Source organism: Rhinoderma darwinii, chromosome 1 (genome assembly GCF_050947455.1).
Source record: "Rhinoderma darwinii isolate aRhiDar2 chromosome 1, aRhiDar2.hap1, whole genome shotgun sequence".
Lineage (NCBI taxonomy): Eukaryota > Metazoa > Chordata > Amphibia > Anura > Rhinodermatidae > Rhinoderma > Rhinoderma darwinii.
The window spans coordinates 244,632,516-244,650,088 of record NC_134687.1 but is presented as its reverse complement, the minus strand read 5'-3'; the positions used below and the strand labels follow the sequence as shown (position 1 = coordinate 244,650,088).

The 17,573-nt window shown below is 45.9% G+C and overlaps 1 protein-coding gene across 1 annotated transcript in view; it reads left to right on the top strand.

The window, feature by feature from the left end:
• Nucleotides 1-17,573, top strand: part of ZAP70 (zeta chain of T cell receptor associated protein kinase 70) — a 191,166-nt gene that overhangs the window by 110,875 nt on the left and 62,718 nt on the right. The window contains exon 10 of the mRNA XM_075863202.1: nt 1,540-1,732. Within this exon, the coding sequence (XP_075719317.1) occupies nt 1,540-1,732 (193 nt within the window). The remainder of the gene's footprint in view (nt 1-1,539; nt 1,733-17,573) is intronic.

Genomic DNA, 17,573 nt, shown 5'->3' with positions numbered 1-17,573 from the left:
GTATGGCGTTCTCTACCCCCTGGGCTGTATGGCGTTCTCTACAGTGGGGGCTGTATGGCGTTCTCTACAGTGGGGGCTGTATGGCGTTCTCTACAGTGGGGGCTGTATGGTGTTATCTACAGGGGGGCTGTATGGCGTTATCTACAAGGGGGTCTGTATGGCCTTATCTACAGGGGCGCTGTATAGCGTTACCTACAGGGGGGGCTGTATAGCCTTATCTACAGGGGGGCTGTATGGCGTTATCTACAAGGGGGTCTGTATGGCATTATCTACAGGGGGGCTGTATGGAGTTATCTACAGAGGGGGCTGTATGGTGTTACCTACAGGGGGGGTAGATAAGGCTATACAGCCCCCTGTAGGTAACGCTATACAGCCACCCCTGTAGGTAACGCTATACAGCCCCCCCTGTAGGTAACGCCATGCAGCCCCAAGTCCGAGGTTTGTGATGGAGAACTTCAGGGGACTTTCAGTCCCCCGTTCACCCTATCAATGCCAGCGATCACACATGTATCCCCTATCCTGTGGATAGAGGATACATGTCTTTTGTTTAAAGGCAGAGCAGGGAGATACCTCCCTGCTCTGCCGTAGTGTTCAGTGGCGTCGCGCTGTAGCAGCCATAGCGGCTGCTAGCGGAGCCTCCGGCCATGGTGGGGGCCCGTGCTGGCGGGCGACACGGGCCCGCTCATGCCGCCGGCCCCGTAGCAGCCGCTACAGCTGCTACGGCGGTAGTTACGTCACTGTATCCACAGGATATGTCATAAATGTCAGATAGATGCAGGTCCCACCTCTGGGACCCACACCTATCTCTAGAACGGGGTCCCCTAAACCTTGTTTATCACCTGTGATCACGTTGCCTCCCGGCCACTTACTGATTACATAGTCGGGAGTTAAGGAAACAGCGTAACTCGAACTCCCATAGAACTGAATAGTAGTTACGGAAACAGAGCAGCTCGCATGCTACGCTGCTTCCGTATTTGCCATTCACTACTATGGGAGTTGCAGAAACAGTGTAGCTCAGCGTGTTACGCTGTTTTCATAACTCCCGACCATGTAATCAGGAAGTGGCCGGGAGGCAGCATGAGTACAAAAAGCTGGAACGGGGTTTAGGGGGCCCCGTTCTAGAGATACGTGCGGGACCCAGAGGTGAGATCTGCATCTATCTGACTTTTATGACATATCCTGTGGATATGTCATAAATGTCCCTCTTGGGAAAATCCCTATAAGTCTGGGATTTTTGGCTAATTGAGCCTCCGACACAGATGTGAACACAGCCTTCGAGTCATATATGTTTTTTTTTTATTAAGGAAACATTCCAAATTCCAATTGCTAATGAGTAGTTTAGTAAAAGATTCTTCTCTTCTAAAGAAATGTTACAGCTTTTCTAAATAGATCAGATTTTACCAAATGCTAAATTATATTTTTGGCTAAAATGATTCATTACTAAAGGTACAGCATGGTCTTTTAATATAATATGTTTTTTAGAATGCTGAATGCCACTTCTTGATTTATAATAAACGTCTTATTGTACATCTCTTGTAGGGAAGAGATTCCAATCAATAATGTTGTAGAACTAATGCACCAAGTGTCTTTGGGAATGAAGTACCTTGAAGAACACAACTTTGTACACCGTGACTTGGCTGCTCGCAATGTCCTTTTGGTGAACCAGCACTATGCGAAGATCAGTGATTTTGGGCTCTCTAAGGCTCTTGGAGCTGATGATAGTTACTATACGGTAATAATATTTAAGTCATTTTTCAAGTCCTAATTCAATATTTATGCTATTGTGTCAAGTGCAGCCATTTCATGGTATATAGAATTTTAAGTGGTGGCATCGAATTAAAAAAAAATTAAGCTAATAGCGGTAAGGGTCTATTCATACTGCGTCTGCAGTGTACATTAGGCATATGCACCGGGAAATCCCTGCCAAACACAGTGCCCCATTCACCAGATGGATGCCAAAAGACTGTCCTTTTCACACAGCGTAAAAGAAACACTCCAATTAGTACAGTTAGTATGGTCAGTTCATTAGTATGTTTCATACCTCCTGGAACTTTCTCAACGATCAGCAGAATCTCATATTAATCCTGGTTGACCGAATCAGCTGGGTGAGAACCTTAAAGATTTATTGAGGTCAGGGGCGTAGCTAAAGGCTCATGGGCCCGGGTGCAAGAATTCAGCTTGGGCCCCCCTACCCCTCCCCAGCACCACCATCATCATCAGAACCGTGCACGCTCCTATGCCCAGACGCCTTGCCCAACAGCCCCCATAGTATAATGCCCCCACACAGTTAATGCTCCCATAGCTGCCCCCACACAGTATAATGCCCCATAACGTATACTGCCCCCCATAACAGCCCCATACCGTATAATGCTCCCCATATCAGCCCCCCCATACAGTATAATGCCACCCCACTATATCAGCCCCCCATACAGTATAATGCCCCCATATGTGCATAATTACTTACCTATCCCCGTTCCCACGTCGAGTGGAGGATCCTTCGCCTCCTCCGGTGTGTGCTATGAGTGACTCAGCGAGGCAGGCGTGATGATGTCGCTACATCCCGCCAGCCTGCGTCGAGCCGCTCAGAGCACAGTGAATGCTGGATCAAGGAGATGTCAGCTTCTTGCTCCAGCATTGATTGGAACCGGGACCTCGGTGAGTGACTCACGAACCCCCAGGGGGACGCGATCCACATTGTAGGAATGTCACGATACCAATATTTAGACTTCGATACCGATACTTCATTTACTTTGCCAACAGTAATAAAAAAAAAAAAAGTTCTTTCGTTTTCTAATGTGAGGCGCGAGGTGTGATGATGAATTTTGAATGTGCCTCACATTAATAGTAATTAACCCCATCATGTTTCTCAGTCATAATGGGTTAATATGTAAGGTACATGATGGGGTTAATTACTATTAATGTGAGGCACATGGAGGTTAAATTCATCAACGCACCTTGTGCCTCACAATTAGGCCCCATGCACACGACCGTAAATAACCTCAGTTTTTGCGGACCGCAATTGCGGTCCGCAAAAATGGACCCATTCACTTTCATTGAGCGCGGACACATTTCCGGAGCACTACGGATGGGTGTCCGTGCCGTAGAAATGTTTTCCGAAAATTATGGAACATGTCCGTCCTTTTGCATTTTGCGGGCTGTGCTCCCATACTTTGCATGGGAGCACGGCCCGAAAATGCAGGTGTGATTGCGGGCACGGTCGTGTAAATGGGGCCTAAGTGATAGAAAGCAATTTTTATTTTATTTTTTTACAGAGTACACATCATAAATGATGCAAAAAAATTGTTGTGCAGGTTATTACGGCCGCGCCAATACCGATTATGTGCATGTTTTATGTATTGAGACTTATTTTAATGTTTATTGTAAAAAAGGTGTATGTGTATTTTTTTTATTTAACATTACTTTGTTTTTACTTTATTTTTAAACTTCAATGTACTGGCCTATAGCTATATGCCAGTACATTAGCCTGTGTACTGATAGTACACAGGCAGTTGTTAGGACATACCTCAGTATGCCCTAACAACAGGAAATATGGTAGGACAGCCCTGGGGTCCTTCAATAGACCCTGGGCTGTCTGCCCATATATGGTATGTCCCTTAATGGCGTCACAGGAATTCCCTGTGACACGATCCAGGGGCATACCCCTCCTCACTTTCCCCTGAATGCTGCAGTCCGCTGTGATCGCAGCATTCAGGAGAATAGCGGCGGAGATAAGAGGTTTCTCTGATCTCCGCCGTTATAGAGCGGGGCTGCGGCTGTGTGATACAGTCATTGCTCCGCTCCTGACAACAAGTGCGCGTGCGGTCAGCATGAGTAGATGCGGCCGGCGCTGCACTAATGAGCGGCGGTTCAGGCACTGAAGACAGAACATGGGGGTGTTTTGTAGTGCGCCCGCCATGTTCTGTCTTTAGTGCCGCAGATCATTAGTGCAGCGCCGGCCGCATCGCATCATCCAGACGGCGCGCACATGTCAGGACTCAGGAGCGGGGCAGTGACTGTATTACACAGCCGCAGCCCCGCTCTCATAGTCATGTGTACTATACTGTATTGTGCAGTTTGCGGTGGAGGAGGGGGGGCTGTGATTTAACGCCCCCCCCCTCTCCACCGCAAACAACACAATATATTACAAGGCATCACAACACATTACATTACAATACATTACATTACAATACATTACATTACAACACAATACATTACATTACAATACATTACATTACATTACATTACATTACACTGCAGCTTACCTGGAGTCCTCCGCACCGACTCTTCTGCTCTGTCTGGAAGCCGTGTCACGTGACAACACGGTCACATGGTACACTAAGTGTACCATGTGACCGTAACCAGGAAGTGCCGGCTTCACGGCACAGAAGATTTAGTTAGGAAACATGCTGTATGGCAACGGGGGCCCGTGGGCCCCCCAGGCTTAGGGGCCCGGTCGCAACTGCGACCGCTGCGACCCCTATAGCTACGCCACTGATTGAGGTCCTACCTCATCCCTCCACTGGCACCTACCACTTAGACAGAGTGGCTAAACATATTATATTTGAATAGCGTAGTACACTATGCTATTCTATATAAAGACATCCAATAAAAAATAGTATACTGCGTGGTATAATTTTTTTTTAAACATGGCAGCCTGTGGGTGACAAACAGTGGCATACATTGGAGGTATACGTCTGGAAATCCTCCCAAAGTATACCTCCACGTGCAGTGTGAATAGACCCTAAGGCCACTTTCACATGGCAGTATATTGTCTTAGTATTTGTAAGTTGAAACCAGAAATTTAATATAAATAGGAAAAGTATAATGGAAAGATTTGCACCTCTTACATGTTTTGGGCACATGTTAAAGACCCATGCACACGACTGTGCCCGTAATCGCGGAAGTAATTACGGGCATGGCCTACCGCAGATATCCACGGACAGTCGTCTGCATTTACGGGCGGTGCTCCCATTATAAAGTATGGGAGCACGGTCTTCGAAAAGCAAAACATAGGACATGTCCTATCTTTTGCGGAAGGCTTCTATGGCACGGACACCTTCCCAGGAAGGTATCCGTGGACAATAGAAGTAAATGGGCCCATAATTGCGGACCGTAATGATGGTCCGCAATTACGGACTATTTTTAGGGTCATGTGCATGGGGCCTAAGTTTTGGCTTCCAAATACTAGTGCAAAATAATGACCAGAAAACTGCTGTGTGGAAGTGGCCTAAGTAACGGTTATTCCTAAAATCTGTGTTCATGCCTAGGTATTATTTATTATTAATACTATCTATTAGTAATTCATAATATTATCTAAGTAATTTATTCATTCTGACACTTCGTAGATTTTTAGGGGGGAATTTATTAGGACTGACGTTTCATGCAACAGTCTTAATAGAAAGAAAGTTGGAGTAAGATGGGACACGTTTATTAAGAGGCGATCACCTCTTAACAAATGTGTCGCATCTTTCAACCTGCCGTGCACCCATACTACGCTCGGCAGAAGGAAATCTACCCAGCTAGGACCTGGTGTAGATTTCCACTATAATTTACACCAGTTTTCTGACGTAAATTATAATTAATTTGTTTGGCCCTGCCTTTTTTGCTGTGCAACACCACTTTCCACAAAAGTGGCAAGAGCGAATTTTGCACCTTTTGCTAATCTTCTTTGCAAGAAACTAGCATATACAGATGTCTCAACATGACAGGTAAATTGTTGGCTAGGTAATTCCTGTGTATGCTATTACACCTCCAAAAATAAAAAGGTAGTAGCAAAAATAGACACTCCGATCTATCCTATGCATACAAAAGAGAACAAGGAGTCATGCCCTATTATTAGTGTGAAAATATAAAATCTAAATTTTTTTTGCATCACAAAAAATGGGGATTATAAAAAATACAGGCGATCCAAACAAGATTAAGGGTATGAAAAACGGCTGTAAAATACGAAGCTGTTTTCAAGAGAAAACAGCCTCTGTTTTTCAGACGTTTTTTATGCAACAAGCGTTTTTTTACGGCCGTTTTTGGAGCTGTTCTTCTATTGACCCAATGAAAAACTGCTCCAAAAACAGCTCAAGAAGTGACATGCACTTCTCTTTTATGGGGAGTTTTTTACACGCCGTTTTTACGAAACGCCGTTTTTCCCATTGTAATCAATGGGCAGATGTTTGGAGGCATTCAGCCCCTGTATTTTCAGCCATTTTTTGTGGCGTTTACAGCACGAAAAACGGCTGAAAATAAGCTGTGTGAACATACCCCAACTGTATAGAGGCTACATAGATAAAGGACATCAATAACACAACGATGTATATCACATACAAAAGTAATCAAACAAATAGTAATCAAAAAATATATGAGGTCAATTACATAGTCAAATGGGTATAGGGAACCTAATCTGGGACATGTTTAAAAATCAAGCAAAAAGTGCATAGTGCAAAAGATGGCTATACAGGAAGAGGTTCTGCAGGGAAAGTATTTGCAAATAGTGCAAAGAGAACCTTTGTAGATCCAAAGAGGGAAAAAAAAGGGGGTGGGGAATGTTAGCTACACGTCAATGGCTAGCAAAAAGATAGTAAGTATAAGTAGTGAAATAAACCAAAACAGGTTTATAGTATTAGGTGCCAAGTGGCAAAAGATCTCAACCCCTAATTCAAAAAGAAACAGTCCCATGAGGTATCAAAGACAAAGTGCCTTCCTTAGCCATTGATGAGGTATAGTCTGTATGCCCAAGAAGCGCCCCGACGTGCATTTAGCGTATTGGCTGTATTAAGGGGTGCCAGAAAACTAGCATAGAAAGGTTGTTAAATTCTCCCCATTGTGGTTCCCGGGACTTATGTTATGCACTACTCGTCATTTCACCATCTGGTCACTGTCAGGGGACCGTAGCATGTTGTGCATGGGACAGTATACTGTCTAGATGCCATTAGAAGAAATTCATAGTTTTATTTCACTATAAAATAATTCCAGAAAGATAATATTGGCTGCTAGAAGAACATTGCCTGAAATATAGATATTATTCATTGCCATAAATATGAAATTTTCAGTTTCCAAAGGGAAACTTGGCTTGCTAAATCAAGTGGTTTGTATAACAAGTGGAGTTACTAAACCGGAGTTAACAAGAGGCGTTAACCCCTTAGTGACCACTAATACGCCTTTTTACGTGATTCACTAATGGGCTTTAGGCTAGGCTGACGCCTTTTCACGTCAGCCTAGTCTAAGTCCTGCACGAGTCTCCCGTGCAGGCAGGAGCCGGGGCTCTGCTGTCTGATGACAGCTGAGCTCCTGCTCCAACGCCCGCGATCGAAGTTTACTTCGATCGCGGCCGTTTAACCCGTTAAATGCCGCCGTCAATAGCGACCGCGGCATTTAACTTTGTTTACAGAGGGAGTGCGCTCCCTCTGTCACCCATCGGCGGCCCGTGAATGCAATCGCGGGTCTCCGATGGGGTGTCATGGCAGCCGGGGGACTGATAAAAGCCCCCAGGTCTGCCCTGGACATATGCCTGTTAGGACGCGCCGGAGGCACGTCCTAACAGATTGCCTGTCAGATTTACACTGACATGCAATAATGCTCTGGTATACGAAGTATACCAGAGCATTATAGCAGCGATCGGAACATCGCACAGTAAAGTCCCCTAGTGGGACTAATAAAATAAGTCATCAAAGTGAAATAAAGATTATTAATAAAAAGTACAGTAAAAAAATAAATAAAACCTTTTTTTTCCATAAAAAGTGGTTTTATTTAGTAAAAGTGTAAAAAAAAAAAAAAAGTACACATATGTGGTATCGCCGCGACCGTAATGACTCCATTAATAAAGTTAATATGTAATTTAAACCGCAAAGTGAACACCGTAAAAAAAAAACGCAAAAAACTATGGCGAAATTGCAATTTTTTTCCATTGCCCCCCAAAAAAGTCATAATAAAAATGAATCAATAAGTCCCATGTACCCCAAAACAGTACCATTCAAAACTACGTCTTGTCCCGCAGAAAACAAGCCCAAAAAATCACTACATTGATGGAAAAATAAAAAAATTACGGCTCTTGGAAAGCGACGATGCAAAAACAAATAATTTTAGTTCAAAAGTGTTTTTATTGTGCAAAAGTCGTAAAACATAAAAAAACCTCCACATATGTGGTATCGCCGTAATCGTACCGACCCATAGAATAAAGGTAACATGTTATTTACGTCGCATAGTGAACGGCGTCAATTTAAAAACGCATAGAACAATGGCGGAATTTCAGGTTTTTTTTATAATCCCCCCCAAAAAGGTTAATAAAAGTTAATATAAAAATTATATGTACCCAAAAATGGTGCTATTAAAAAGCACAACTAATCCCGCAAAAAACAAGTCCTCATACAGCTATGTAGACGAAAAAATAAAAACGTTATAGCTCTTTGAATGCGACTATAGAAAATAAAATAGCTTGGTCATTAAAGAGGCTCTGTCACCAGATTTTGCAACCCCTATCTGCTATTGCAGCAGATAGGCGCTGCAATGTAGATTACAGTAACGTTTTTATTTTTAAAAAACGAGCATTTTTGGCCAAGTTATGACCATTTTTGTAGTTATGCAAATGAGGCTTGCAAAAGTCCAAGTGGGTGTGTTTAAAAGTAAAAGTCCAAGTGGGCGTGTATTAGGTGCGTACATCGGGGCGTTTTTAATACTTTTACTAGCTGGGCGCTCTGAAGAGAAGTAACATCCTCTTCTCTTCAGAACGCCCAGCATCTGACAGTGCAGATCTGTGACGTCACTCACAGGTCCTGCATCGTGACGGCCACATCGGCACCAGAGGCTACAGTTGATTCTGCAGCAGCATCAGCGTTTGCAGGTAAGTCGATGTAGGTACATTGACTTACCTGCTAATGCCGAGGCTGCTGCAGAATCAACTGAAGCCTCTGGTGCCGATGTGGCCGTCCCGATGCAGGACCTGTGAGTGACGTCACAGATCTGCACTGTCAGATGCTGGGCGTTCTGAAGAGAAGAGGATGTTACTTCTCTTCAGAGCGCCCAGCTAGTAAAAGTATTAAAAACGCCCCGATGTACGCACATAATACACGCCCACTTGGACTTTTACTTTTAAACACACCCACTTGGACTTTTGCAAGCCTCATTTGCATAACTACAAAAATGGTCATAACTTGGCCAAAAATGCTCGTTTTTTAAAAATAAAAACGTTACTGTAATCTACATTGCAGCGCCTATCTGCTGCAATAGCAGATAGGGGTTGCAAAATCTGGTGACAGAGCCTCTTTAAGGCCTAAAATGGGCTGGTCACTAAGGGGTTAAAGCCCCTGTAAGTACTCTTCTTTTCATTTACTTTAAGAATTGTTCACTGTTTTTTTGTAACTGGGATAATGGATAGCAAGAGTGGAGGTTTTCTTCAGTGCACAGTTTGCCATATGTATGCACGACTGGAGCAGGAGTTCCAGGGTGAATACCTCTGTGGCAGATGTTAGCATGTTGTTCACCTGGAAGCTCGCATTAGGGATCTGGAGGAGCAAAAGGCAACACTGAGGGCGATAGACAACCTTGAGCAGAGCATGCTGCTCACTGAGCAAGCAGTCAGTGAGGTAGTACTGGAGGGTGAGGACATGGGTCTACAAGTGAGATAAAGAGTCAGCCACGTTATTCTGAACACCCGGAATATGTACTGCCACAAACAACGAGTTAAGCGACAAGCCCTGCAAAACGAAATACCGCAATAGCCACACAACTAGGGCGGGAGAATGGGACGATTGATTATTGATTGCATGAACCACTCCCATGTTATCGCACCAGAAGCAAACCCTGTGATTCTTCAAACATTCCCCCCAGATCGCCGCAGCCGCCACAATGGGAAACAATTTGAGGAGCGCAAGATTCTACACCAGCCCCTCCGATTTCCAAGCCGCCGGCCACAGGCCCACACACCACTGACCCTGAAAATATGCCCTATAAACACACGCCCCAGAGGCGCCCATGTAGAGCTCCAACTCATCACTATTGACCACCGGATCAATCCATAGCGACCTCCATTATGAGAATCTAAAAAGGATTCCCAAACCGACAAATCCTCCTGTACGTCACCTGATAAACTAAATGATGTGGTACCCGGACGCCAGCTGTCGCCATTGCCAAGCACCTACAAAAAATCCGCCCCATGGGCAAAATTCGTCAGGCAAAGTGCAACTTCCTTGACAGAGACTGAACCTGTCGAAGCTGCACCTTCCTCGCCCTGCGACACTGTCCTACCACTGTCGCAGTTTGTCCTGCGGGAGTCTACATTCCATGCGATCGGTATCAATAATGATACCCAAAAACTTGACCACCAAAGCCGGTCCCTCAGTATTGTCAGGGGCCAACGGAATGCCAAAGCGCCGTGTCACAATCTCCATAGTGTGCAACAAAATTGAACAAACCGTAGCCCTCGGAGGGCCAATAAACAAAAAATCCTCAAGATAATGAAGCACAGAAGACCAGCCGGCCTCCTGCTTCACCACCAATTCCACGAACGTACTGAACATTTCAAAATAGGAACATGAAATAGAACATCCCATCGGCAAACAACAATCCATATAGTATTGTCCCTCCCAATAAATGCCTAACAATTTAAAACTATCTAGATGCACTGATAATAATCGAAACACCGCTTGTCTCTGTCTTAGCCAGCAAGGCACCTTTTACGCACCCATGAAACTGCGGAGTCAAAAGATGCATAAGACACAGAGCATAACTCAGGGTCAATGCCGTCATTAACCAAGAGCCTCGTGGGATAAGACAGATGATGAATAAGATGAAATTTGAAAGGCTACTTCTTGGGTACCAAACCGAGTGGGGAGATCGTTAAACCAGCCAACGGAGGCAAATCAAAAGGCCGTGCCATCCTGCCTAACTCCACTTCCTTCAGTAATTTTTTTGTAACGAACCCGACATTAACGTACACCGATGCCAGATTCCTGCCTGGAGAAACCGACTCTCCCGCCGTACTGGGGATGAGGAAACCCGAAGAAAACCCATCCATTAACAACGCCACCACCGTCTTATCCGGATACTTATTTAGAAACAAGCATCTCTTCCACCCTTACTGGCGTTGCCCCTCTATTGCTGCCCGTCTGAACACTTCCCTTTCTTGAAACACCTAGACAAACCGCGTGCTCCACTGCAGCCCGAGCATTCATGTTTAAACTTGCAGTCTGTATTAAATTTACAGTAGCCTTCATTGAACTCCCAACAGCATCCTTTTTTGAAACCAGCCGACTGTCCCACTGCTGAGGAACCGCCAGCTGCCTGTGAAAGGACTGGCCTCCGCCCCGTGGAGCTGCCATCAGACACATCCATCAGACGCAGCCATAAACTAATGTCCTTGTGATCCCACCTAAGGGAGTGCGGCACCGCCTTCCTCTGCCTAGACTGCTCATCGTAGCGCAACCATGCAGTTCCTCATACACCCCATACGCCTCCCCCACCGAATCCAAATAACAAAATAATGGGGTACAATTCTACGGTGCCTTTTCCCCAATGACACTCGCCAAAATGGAAAAGGCCTGCAACCAGCTGGCAAAAGTGTGAGGTATCAATCGATACCTGCGCTTTTCCTCTTCCTCCTTTTTACTTTTGTCTGCTTTATGCCTATCCAGATTGAACTTTTCCTAGGGGAGCAAGGAAAATATTTCCACATACTCATCCTTCCAAATCTTATCCTGAACCTCCTGCTTCAAATGGGCACCCAACGGACACTCAAAGCAGACATACACCTCTCCCCTCGCTGCGTCCGCCAAACGCACATCCTATACTGGCTTGCTCTTATCCACTACAACCTCCTTCCCCGCAGTTGATGCCTCAACCTCCCGCCAGGCCACCGGCGTAGACAGCCCAGCATCACCCGTACCAGTAGTTAACTCCTCCACTACCCCTGTAGACTACGTACCGCCAACTCCCCATACCGCTGAGGGTGAAGGCACCCTTAAGGGCTTCCCCACCATGGTCTGCTGTCATGACATTAATTTAACTAACCTCACCAACACATCCCTTGTCTGCCCATCATAAGAACCGGCACAGAATAAGAACCCCCCTCCCCACATAAAATTGACCCCTGCGCTGACGCGCACTCATCCGGCCGCCCCTGGGATCCGATCCCAGCTTCCGTCCGGTCAGATGTTTGCTCCCGGAATCCATCTGCCACCACTGACCTCGATGTCTACAGTTCCAATCCCGGCCGGTCCACGATGTGGGCCACACTGCGCAAGCGCGGACGGACATCCAAGGAGCCATCCCCCATAGCGTCCAAAATCTCCCATTCCTCCTCCGAAACCACAACGTCACTGACAGAAGGGGCGGAACTTGGCCCGCGCCGCACACTGGCCACTTCCAGCCTCCCTGAAGACCTGCTCTGGCTAGCAGGCGGCGTCTCGAGCTCCACCAGCGTCCAGGACCGACCACCATCCGGGGGACCAGCGAGACTGGAAGGGGAGTAAGCGACCCTCCACCGGAAGAGGGTGCCTCTCGTCGACGGTCCACTCCCTCGCCGGGTCGCACTCCCGACAGGCACTTCGCCAGGAGCCGCATCACCGACCATGCTGCTCTGTAGTAATGGGGGCGAAGCCGACGAAGCATGGACCCCCCCCCCCGCACGAATATCCGGCCACCCAACTGCGATCCAGGCTAAGACCGAGCCGCGGGCAGCCGAAGGTCCCTGCTGGGGCTCACACGTCGCCAAACTTGGGGAGTCACCTCAGGGCTCAGCCGCTCTGGAGGCCTAGAGCGGCGAGGACGAGTCCGCACAGAAGCCTGCCCCTTCTCATTGCACCATACCTTTCCAGATACCTTTCCAGATTTCCCTAGTTTAAACCCCCGTCAAGCCGACTTACTACTCTACACCAGCGGCCCGTTACGTGGCTCCCATTCCTCTGTCTAAAAGTATATACAAATATATTACAACACTAAAGTACCCAATACTTAGTGGTGCCTCCCCTACTCCCTAAACGAATTTGTCACATATGATCCCCTAATGTCACATTACCAGAATGTGATTTCTTGCATGCAAACAGTTTGTATTATGTTTTTGCACAATTTTAGTGTAAGCACATGTGACAGTACTTCATTATGGACATTAGATGGCACAATATGGTGCTTTTTCTGATCACATGCTGTTTCTCATATCTCCCTACAAAACTGTGTTTATACTTCAATATAATATTAATTTAGTCATAGTAGATGAGTAATACAATGGTGTGTATATATATGTTTTTCGCCCTTTCAGTTTCTTTCAGCAATCAGGGAATTTGAGGGGGGGGGGGGGGGGGGGGGCAGTGGATTACATAATGCTACAGTACATTTCTCAGATCACATCTTCCCTAACAACGTTGAAGACACCTCTAAAACTACTTAGTTTGGGGGTTAAGATCTAGTCAAAGCACATAGTAGTAGTAAATACTGCTTGGATTTAAGTTTTAAGCCCACATAGGGCAGTAGTGGCACTGCAGATACTATAGGCAAATTTTTGGGCTCTCCTCAAGTGAGCATGAAGAAATTTGACTAGAGGACTAAAAGCCTTCAGGGTATGTTCACACGCACTAATTACGGATGTAATTTGGGCGTTTTTACCCCGAATTACGTCCGAAAATAGCGCCTCAATAGCGTTGACAAACATCTGCCCATTGAAAGCAATGGGCAGACGTTTGTCTGTTCACACGAGGCGTATATTTACGCGCCGCTGTCAAATGACGGCGCGTAAATAGACGCCCGCGTCAAAGAAGTGACCTGTCACTTCTTTGGCCGTAATTGGAGCTGTTATTTATTGACTCCAATGAATAGCAGCGCCAATTACGTGCGTAATGGACGCAGCGTTCAAGCGCCTGCACATGCCGTTACGGCTGAAATTACGGGGATGTTTTCAGGCGGAAACATCCCCGCAATTTCAGCCGTTACGGACGCTGTCGTGTGAACATACCCTAAGGGTCGTCCACACGCAGTGGAATTGCTGCGTTTTTCCGTCCTGAATTGCGGATGGAAAAAACGCATCAGAGTGCAGTAGCAGCATAATGGATGAGATTTAACAAATCTCATCCACACGCTGCGTAAATATTTTGTGCAGAAATTAACCTGCTGTGCGTAATTTTTGGACCACAGCATGTCAATTTCTGCTGCGGAAAGCAGACAGAATTGCTGCGTTATTCAGAGCAGATGTCAACATCTCCTTGCATAGTGAAAAACGCATCAAAATTACGCACCATATTCTGCCGTAAAAACCACAGGAAATGGTGCGATTTTGCCGCAGCAGAAAGTCTGCTACTTTCAACGGAATTGCTGCATACATTTTCTGCAGCAATTCTGTTGTGTGTGGACAAGCCCTTACAGGTACGGCTGCTCCAAGAAGTTATGGCCCCTGGACAAGATTAAAGTTAGGAGCCCACCCATACATCTTCTGAATTGCCAAACCACCTACACACATAGATGACACCTCTAAAAGTACTTAGGGCCGGTTCACATCAGCGTTGCCCTCCCGTTGAGGGGTTCCGTCGGAGGTTTCTGACAGGGTTTAGTTGTTTTTGACAGAATCAATAGCGCAGTCGACTGCGCTATTGATTCCGTTCTAACAACGGAACCCTGTTACAACGGTGACAAACGGAAACCTTTAGCAACGTTTCCGTCACCATTGAGAAGCTAAGGTCTCTGTTTGCCTTTCCGTTGAGGGGTTAACCCGAAGGAAACCTCTGGCGGAACCCCTCAATGGAAGGGCAATTCTGATGTGAACACAGAATATTTTTTTTTAAGCTTTCTCTGGATCAATAGGGGTAAAACAAAGTTCTATAATTTCTCCCATCCCATCCCTTCCCTTTTTCCCATCCCATCCCTTCCCTTTCTCCCATCCCATCCCTTCCCTTTCTCCCATCCCTTGGTTGAACTTGATAGACGTATGTATTTTTTGAACTGTACTAACTACAGTATGTAAGTATGTAACTATACAGATAAACTTTATTGTGACATTAATCAGCACAACGTTTTGAGCTTAACCCCATAAGGACGCAGCCTAGTTTTGGCCTTAAGGCTCAGAGCCCATTTTTCAAATCTGACAAATTTCACTTTATGTGGTAATAACTTCGGAATGCTTAAACCTATCCAAGCGATTCTGAGATTATTTTCTCGTGAGACATTTGGCTTTATGTTAGTGGGGAAATATATTCAGTCTTTGTGAAAAATAGCAACATTTTTAGAAAATGTGAAAAAAATTGCATTTTGAATGCATCTGCTTGTAAGACAGGGGGTTATAACACCCAAAATAGTTACTAGTTCACATTTCACATATGTCTACTATATGTTGGCATCATTTTTTGAAAATTTTTGTAGAACGTTACAAGCCTTAGAACATAAGCAGCAATTTCTCATATTTTGAATAAGATTTCAAGAAGTGGCTTTGAGGGGCCTATATATTAGAAACCCCCAGAAAACACCCCATTTTAGAAACTAAACCCCTTTAAAGTATTCAAAACAGCATTTAGAAAGTTTATTAACCCTTTAGATGTTTCACAGAAATTTAAAGCAAAGTAGAGGTGAAATTTACAAATTTCATTTTTTATTCCATTTTTTTCTGTAACACAGAAGGCTTTTACCAGAGAGACGCAACTCAATACTTATTGCCCAGATTCTTCAGTTTTGAGAGTTATCCCACATGTGGCCCTAGTGCGCTTATGGACTGAAGCACAGGCCTCCGAATTGGATTTTGAGGCCTCCTTTTTATTAGTTTGAAGAGGTCTTGTGGTGCCAAAACAGTGGAAACCCCAAAAAGTTACCCTATTTGGCAACCTACACCACTCAAGGAACTTATCGAGGGGTATGGTGGGCATTTAGATCCCACAGGTTTTTTGCTGCATTTTGTGGAATTAGGCTGTGCAATTGAAAATCTGATTTTTCCGATAAAAGGTACAAATGTTTAATTTTGACAAGAAATAGAGAAAAAGCACCCAACATTTTTAAACCAATATCTCATGATTAAGGCAATACCCCATATGTGGTCATAAACTGCTGGTTGGACAAACGGCAGGGCTCAGAAAGGCAGGAGTGCTATTTGGCATGTAGATTTTGCTGGATTGGTTTCTGGGCGCCATGTCGCATTTGCAGAGCTTCTGAGGTACAAGTACAGGGGAAACCCCTTAATCATACACACCCAGTTCAGCCCACACAGTATAATGCCCTCATAGCTGCCAGCATACAGTATAATGCCCACACAGATGCCCCATACAGTATAATGCCCACACAGATGCCCCATACAGTATAATGCCCACACAGAAGCCCTATACAGTATAATGCCCACACAGATCCCCCATACACTATAATGCACACACAGATGCCCCCATGCAGTAATATGCCCGAATTCCCTCATACAGCATAATGCCCCATAGCTGCCCCATGCAGCATAATACCCCCATAGATGCCCCCACAGTACAATGCCCCCCATAGCTGCCTTCATACAGTATAATGCCCCCCATACTGCCCCCACACAGTATAATGCTCTCCATAGCTGCTCCCACACAGTATAATGCCTCCCATAGTTGCCCCTATACAGTATAATGCCTCCCATAGCTTCCCCCACAGTATAATACCCCCATACAGTATAATGCCCCCCATAGCTGCCCCCACAGTATAATGCCTCCATAGCTGCCCCCACTCAGTATAATGCCCCCCCATAGCTGGCACCACAGTATAATGCCATCCATAGCTGTCCCCACAGTATAATGCCCCCATACAGTATAATGCCCCCCATAGCTGTCCCCACAGTATAATGCCCCCATAGATGTCCCCACAGTATATGCCCCCATCAGTATAATGCCACCCCATATAGTAAAATGCTCCTATAGCAGCCACCATATCAGCCCCCCTTCCCTACCCAGTATAATACCCTATAGTGCCTAATAGAAAAATAATAACATAAATACTTACCTATCCCTGTTCCCACGACAGGTGGAGGATCCTTCTCCTCCGGTCTGTGCTGTGCGTGACTCGGCGCAGACAGGCGATGATGTCACTACATCGTGCCTGCCTGCGCCGAGCTGCACAGAGTGAATGCTGGAGCACGGAGCTGTCAGCTCCTTGCTCCAGCATTCAGGAAGCGGGACCAGCGCGGTAAGCACTGTGTGGCTACGGGGGCCCTGCAATTGCGACCGTTGCTACCCCTAGAGCTACGCCACTGTATACAGTAGCCTATGGCAGAACAGGGAGATACCTCGCTGCTCTGTCATAGTGTTCAATAGTATCTGCATCCGAAAGACGCAGGCACTATTAAATGTGGTGTCGCTACCGCTGTAGCAGCTATAGCGGCTGCTAGCGGAGCCTCCGGGCATGGGGGGCCCGCTGCCGGCTGGCGGCATGGGCCCCCTCATGCCGCAGGCTTCTACAGCAGTAGTTATGCCACTGGGCCCGCCCTGAGAAGCCTACTCAGAAGCTGATGCCGTGTCATCAGCGGCGGGTGTCAGCTGTATGTTACAGCTGACATCCTGCTGTAACGGTAGGGACCGAAGATAGCTCTGATCCCTGCTATTAACCCCTTAGATGCAGCGATCGCTTAGTGGTATGTACCAAATCGGTATCCTGCGCGG